Source organism: Palaemon carinicauda, chromosome 41, assembly GCF_036898095.1.
Source record: "Palaemon carinicauda isolate YSFRI2023 chromosome 41, ASM3689809v2, whole genome shotgun sequence".
NCBI lineage: Eukaryota > Metazoa > Arthropoda > Malacostraca > Decapoda > Palaemonidae > Palaemon > Palaemon carinicauda.
In genome coordinates this window covers 27,793,403-27,800,902 of record NC_090765.1, presented here as the reverse complement: position 1 = coordinate 27,800,902, position 7,500 = coordinate 27,793,403, and the positions used below count along the sequence as shown (strand labels likewise).

Genomic DNA, 7,500 nt, shown 5'->3' with positions numbered 1-7,500 from the left:
AAGCTGAAATTGACCGGAGGCTTTGAAAATAGGACTTTAAATGAAGCTTGTATGAAGGTAATAACACTATCTAATACTGCAGCTGCTCATATTTCATATGGTTGCATATGTGTGATATCTTTCTTAGGTGTCCTATAAGGAAAAGTGGAAGAAAATAAATTTTAGAAGCTGTTGACCTAAGAGCTTCCTTTACTCTCTGGTAAGGGGCTTTTGGGGCCACACCTCGATTGAAGATTAATTGCAATGTCCGGGTTTCATCTTCAATCGAGGTGTGGCCCCAAAAATTCCTTACCAGAAAGTAAAACTTGTAATATATTGCCTGCAAGTCTTATGATGAAAAATAATACCGCCCTAAAATGACCAAAGGAAGCGTGCACCAACGCAGTCTATAAATTTACATTCCCTGAGATGTGTAAATCTCGCAGAAAAGGCTATATTGGACACACTACCACAACAGTCCGAAGACGGATGCTGGCCCACAGAAATTAGGGGGTAATAAACCGACACTATATTGATGTCCACTACCGGAATCCCTCCCCCAAGGAATTAATTGATGGGACCCACGTTGTTCACAAGAAGAACAACTACGGCAGACTTGTGATTGCTGAAGCTGTAAGTATCGCCTTCCAGCCACCAACTTTGAACATACAGAAAGATTTTAATTATACGCTCACCTCAAGCAGAAAGCGACATGGATAAACCATATAGTGTCGGAAGTCGGAGGTGCGCGGATATCTATGTATATACAGTATATATACATATTTATATAATTAACCGTTATCCTCTTAATAGTCTAAGGATCTCTGATTTTTTAAAATTTTCAGCTTTTCCTTTTTAATTTCTAGAAGTTTTTATTTCTTTAGAATAAAATCTCAACATAATTAATCGTAATATCTGTAGAAGCTGATGTATAAAACGAATTGTAAACTTTTGTAAACCAGCAACAATCACTTGATAAAGACAAGTGAATAAATATATATATATATATATATATATACTGTATATATATATATATGCTTATATATATGCATATATATATATATATATATATAAGCATATATATATATGTATATATATATATATATATATACTGTGTATATATATATATATATATATATTATATATTATATATATATATATATATATATATTTGTATATGTATATATATATGTATAGATATTTACATGCATATACTTACCTTAAGCCTTACACATTTATTAAAGCTAATAATAAAAGTAACTTGGACGTACTTATAATAGGTATACATGCTCTCCTAATCATGGTAGGCCCCTATTAAAGCTCATCCCCCATAGTAATTGATTGCTCTGCCTCTCCAGAACTACAAGGTCCAAGGAGGAGGTCACCTGGTGTCCGTGTATGAGAGAAAATTAGAGAATTCTGTGCAAATTGTCTTTTGGGTAAGTCTAGCTGAAATGTCAAATATTGTTTGACATTTGAATATTTTTTTAAACTTAATGTTACAGTTGATTGTATATTGTTTATTTATTTCCGTGATTCCTTTCCTCACTGGGTTATTTTTCCATGTTGGAGCCCTTGGGCTTATAGCTTACTGCTTTTCCAACAGGGGTTGTAGCTTATCTAGTAATAATAATAATGATAATAATAATAATAACAATTTTTCAAGAAGGTTTTTTCTCCTTCGTGTGTTGTTTATCTTCTCTCTTACATGGTTGTGATCTCAGATCTGGATTGAAAGTGTGGCAATGGCCTGCATCATTGTTTATAGATTGAAGATGATCAAAGTACAATCAACAGTTGTCATGGATGACTTTAAAAAAAAAAAAAAAAAAAAAAAAAAAAAAAAAAAAAGTTTTCTTGTTCCCGTCAACAGTAAAAGGAAATTTATCATTTACGGAAAAGAGAAAGCTGAAACTATCATGTTTGGCTTCTGATATCCTTTTTTGTATAAACATTAAAAATTGATGCCCAAGATATGTGTCAGTGATTCAATAGCCTGATATTTCTTTTGTTCTTTTGTTGTGTAGATTGATAAAAAAAAAAAAAAAAAAAAAAAAAAGGTCACCTGCGTATGATGTATTTGCTCATATATGTCAGTTTTTCTTCTTGTTTTGCAGATCCATCGAAAAATACATTTTTTTTTCTCCTAACTTGAATGAATAACCTTATCTTGAAATTGTACTCTGTTGTGTTAAATATTACATTAATTATCTTCAAGTGTAATGGGTCTCATAAATAATTCAACATGGCGTAAGGTGTGGATAACACCACTATGTCTTTTGTGAAGCCCCTTCGTAAAGGCCACCTATTTGCATTATAGAAATCAACTCCACCCTTCAAGGAATTCAACGTCATTCTTCCATTGTTGTTGAAAACACAAAGAAATTGTTTGCTGAATAAGTTGATAAAGTTTATGATTTCAAAAGGGGAAAAAATATTCGAATTTGAATTGGTTACAGGCTAGGAATTGTGCCACGATTTAAATAAGAAATTAGGGTCAACATATTTCCCAACCCCCCTGGTAAATGTAACTTGTCTCATCGGTTAAAAATAACATACAAACAAATCATCAAATGGGTCTACTCGACTCTCCATAGACTTTTACCATGCTTTATTTTCCCCACCTCCCTGTCTCTATTGTGTTCTGCACGAGCCTTGAGACAGTCAAAGGCTTTTTCCAAGTCTATATTTTATCTTCCTTTCATCTGGCTCTTCCTCGTGGCCCTTTGGTACTTCAAAAGCTCCACTTTAATTCTTCCTTCGCCTCTTTTGTTTCATTTTCTTCTCTTCGTCCCTTACAGGACTTGAGAAGTCGTCTCTTATTCATTTTTAATTAACGTCTTCAATGTGTTGCCTTCCAGCGCCGTGTGAATCGGATGTACGAGTTGTGATATGGAACATCCAACGAGAGAAAACACTGATGGCTCCGAATGTTGACATTGATATTATTCGTGTAAGTTTTTTTTTTTTCCAATGTTTCTTACAAAGATAAGTTGGATAACCGAAGCCTTAACATTTCCATTGTTATTATTAGTAGCAGTAACAGTATTACAATTAGTATTTGTGTCGATATTATTATTATTATTATTATTATTATTATTATTATTATTATTATTATTATTATTATTTTTATTATTATTATTATAACTTGCTAAGCTACAACCCTAGTATGAAAAGCAGGATGCTATAAGCCCAGGGGCTCCATTAGGGAGAATAACCCTGTGAGGAAAAGAAACAAGGAAAAATAAAATATTTTAAGAACAGTAACACCATTAAAATAGATATTTCCTATATAAACTGTAAAGACTTTAACAAAATATTAACATAATATTAATATTACAGTCAGTGCAGTTTTAGTTGTAATTAGGTTTACCACATTGGTCGGATATGAAATACATTCAGTTTGTATTTTGTGTGGTTAATCTGTGAGTGGGCACAGGATAATTTAAAATCAATATATTTCTAGTTTAACGCACACTACTAAATTCTGTATTCTTTACCTATTTAGGTTTGTAATAATATTTATTATATCTGAAAATCTTCGTGTGCAAGCTTTGTGTTTAATGTTAATTTAAGAACGCAGGTAATATGACTTATGTGTTTCCTGACCGCTATGTTTGAAGGTTTTGTTTCCTGACCGCTATGTTTGCAAGTGTTGTTTCCTGACCACTGTGTTATTATTATTATTATTATTATTATTATTATTATTATTATTATTATTATTATTACTATCCAAGCTACAACCCTAGTTGGAAAAGCAAGATGCTATAAGCCCAGGGGCTCCAACAGGGAAAAATAGCCCAGTGAGGAAAGGAAATAAGGAAATAAATAAATGAAGAGAACAAATTAACAATAAATCATTCTAAAATAAGTAACAACGTCAAAACAGACATGTCTGACGGGCTTTCTCCTGACCACTGTGTTTCTAGGCCGTTGTGTATTTCTGCAGTGAAATACGAAATCGTTATCGTTCTATCTCTATCGATCACGCAACACAGTCAGTAGCTTCCGTAAATTGACGCCCGACCATTCTGTATTGCTGCGCTTAAAATTGTGAGATGGGAACATTCAATTGCGAAATTTAGTTACGGTCTGTTTCATACAACTATGGATCTTGTTTCTGTTTATACACAAAAATATACACACTTCATCATCATCATCATCATCTGGCGTTGCTAGTTCTCTGTAGGACAAAGGCCCCAGACATGTCATTAACACACGCGTCTATGCTCTTTCTACGCCAGTCTATACCCGAAAAATTTCTTAGCTCGTCAAATCCTTCGTCTTCTCTTCTTTCCCCTGCTTCATTTGCAATCTCCAGAGACCCCATTTTGTATTTCTTAATGTTTATGTATTACCTCTCATATATATATATATATATATATTTATATATATATATATATATATATGTGTGTGTGTGTGTGTGAGTATGTATATATATATATATATATATATACATAAATGAGTGTCTATGAATGTATGTGTGCACGCGAGTCCATGTGTACTCTGGTCCAGATGCCATTGGTAAAGCTTCCTGAAAAAGAGAGGCTAAACACTTCAACCCATAAATCAGAAGAGAGAAAAGACCCACCGAAGATATATATCGTCGGGAGAACAAATGTGGGTCTTGGAAGACGGTGACGTCAGAACAGTTCCCTGGGTCAAGGACTCTAGGTTGACTTGTAGAATAGGATACCGTCAGACGTCGTCGCAGTGACGTTGGTCATTTGTATTGTTGGTAGAAGGGACGTGTGTGTGTGTGTGTGTGTGTGTGTGTTGAGATAGCGAATGATTGACAACAGAGGGTCGTTCACGAAGGCAAAAGAATCGTTATTTGAAAGGGAAAAAATGTTGCCTGATGAACAAGTAAAGATGTGAATAGTAGAGATGGATAGATATATGAAATTAATCTATGATTAATTGAGGGAAATAGCATGAATAGTGAACCATTTATATAAAAGGAAAATACAAAAAAAGAAGAAGAATAAAGTAGGAGTAATAATAAGGGGATGTAATAAACACCTCAATATAATAGAAAATAAGAAATAGAATTTGGTATCCTACTGACCTTGATTTTTCCCGGTGTGATAGAAACCTGAGGACGGAAGTAAAGAACCGACAGGTGTCCAGACTCATAACAAAATAAAGGAAAGGGAAAAAGAAAGTTCTATTAATCTAAAGTGTTGCTTCTTATAGAAAGTAAATTCTTAAAGAGTGTACATTTTGAATCACTTATGGTGATACCATCTTGGGTTAAACTGTGTATTCTTATTCCCTCTGCTTAAGGGATGAGGCGTAGCTGTAGGCCTATAAGTTCTGTGCCGTCAATGAAATATTCGGATTAATATTTATATTCTGAACGGAATTATCATCATCATCTTCTCCTACGCCTATTGACGGAAAGGATATATATATATATATATATATAATATATATAATATATATATATATAATATATATATATATATATATATACATATATATATATACACACATATATATATAATGTATATATATGTATATATATATATATATATATATTATAATCTACGAGCCAGTCTGAAGGAGGGTGAATGGAGCTTTCTTTGTTCTTTAGTCCATCATCTTTTTCTTTCCCTGATTCTTTTGCAATCTGTAGGGACCCATTCTGTTATTCATAATGTCCATCTATTGTCTGTCATTCTCATTATATGCCCTGCCCATATATATATGGATATATATGTATATATATGCATATGCATATGTATATATATGCATATATATATATATATATATATATGTATAAGCATGGTAGTGTACGCGATCCGCTAAAATTGACTGCTAAATATTTAGATAGTTATGCTCACACACTCACCATCTATATATATATATATATATATATATACATAGACTATTTGCCTTTATTATATAAGGTAGATAGGTGTTAGTGTACTGTATATATAGTATATACAGTACGTATGTTTGTCCGCATACCCACCAATATATTTGCAATTACGTGCAATTTGGCATATCTATTTACACAAATGGCCATTGATCTACTCATTTGCATAATTTCACGGCAGAAAAACCCCAGCCCAGCATGGAAGTCAGCTCAGATCAAAATTTTTTTTTTTTTTTTTTTTGGGGGGGGGGGGTAGGAAAAATGCCGCCATTGAGAAAAGTGCCGTTATTTTCGGGCTGATAATTATTGCGGCATAAATCGAGGCGATTCATCGCGAACTGGACTTAATGAACAGTAAAGAAATTATAAACAATTGGTAATTTATTGCAGGAATCGATGGACCTCGCCTCTCTGAAATGATAATTGTCGGCGGTGTAAAGTTATGGGGTTGCAGTTTGGTGGCGTCGCTGCTGTAGTGGGTGGCTTGGTTTTTATGTTGTTGTTATTGTTGCCTCGGGAAGTGTTTTTTTTGTGGTTATATCTGTTGACAGTTTAGATGATGGTTGTCATAGTAGTTGTCAGTGTTGTTGGTCTTGCTTTTTTTTTTTTTTTTTTTTTTTTTTTTTTTTCCTTCAAGGCATAGTAACGTTACCTTTACCATTTTCCTTTTGAACGAGATTCATATTTCAGTTATATTTTATTTTGTATTATTGGCATCTAAATTTAAAATTAGGATTATATGATGCTGGTATTGTTGTTGTTCTCAGGATGTAAATAAAAAAAAAAAAAAAAAAAAAAAAAACTGTACATATTCTAATAAGTAATTTTCTGTGACTTGATCAACTATAGTCAATTTCTTTTAGCGAGACAGATTTGCACCGACTCGCGGTAGTGCCCTTTTAGCTCGGAAAAGTTTCCTGATCGCTGATTGGTTGGACAAGATAATTCTAACCAATCAGCGATCAGGAAACTTTTTCCAGCTAAAAGGGCACCGCTGCGAGTCGGTGCAAATCTGCCTCGCTAAAAGAAATGGTCTATAGCGACTTTTTGAAATTATCCTTTTCGCACTAAATATACACAAATGCACCAACACACTGCGATTTTAATTTTGGAAATGTATTTAGGATAAATCCTTTTTAAATGTTATAGTTAAAACTTTCAGTTAGATACTGTGTCTTTATAATCAACCTAAAGTACATTGCCAGTGGCCTCGACTCGTGAGATATCATGAAATACATCATCAACCAGATGGTATGAATCATACGTAAGTTCCTCAGTTAGTGGGGTAGACATCTTAAATAAATAACACTCGGGTGATACGTGGCTCCTTGCAGTATATATATAATTGTATAGTCTGGCAAACATTGTATTGGAAAGCATACCATAAATCGGACATACACGCACACATATATACAGTATATATATATATATATATATATTATATATATATATATATATATATATATATAATCATCATCATCACCATCATCATCATCAGTCCACTGCAGGACAAAAGATGCAGATACATTCTTAAATTATCGTGTTTTTTTTTTCTCTTTTTATGCCAGTTGTCTATAGTTCTATTCCATAAAATTTCTTTAGCTCGTCAATATATCGTCTTCTCTTCTCATTCTCGTTAT

The 7,500-nt window shown here is 33.0% G+C and overlaps 1 protein-coding gene across 3 annotated transcripts in view; it reads left to right on the top strand.

The window, feature by feature from the left end:
• The window catches only part of Mettl4 (Methyltransferase like 4), a 187,138-nt gene that overhangs the window by 51,596 nt on the left and 128,042 nt on the right, over window positions 1-7,500 (top strand). For 2 of the 3 annotated variants that reach the window (XM_068364414.1, XM_068364413.1), the window contains exon 2: window positions 2,841-2,932. The exons of the other annotated variant lie outside the window; for it this stretch is intronic. In XM_068364414.1, coding sequence (XP_068220515.1) covers window positions 2,910-2,932 — 23 coding nt within the window. In that variant the 5' untranslated portion in view covers window positions 2,841-2,909. The remainder of the gene's footprint in view (window positions 1-2,840; window positions 2,933-7,500) is intronic. 3 annotated transcript variants of the gene reach the window in all.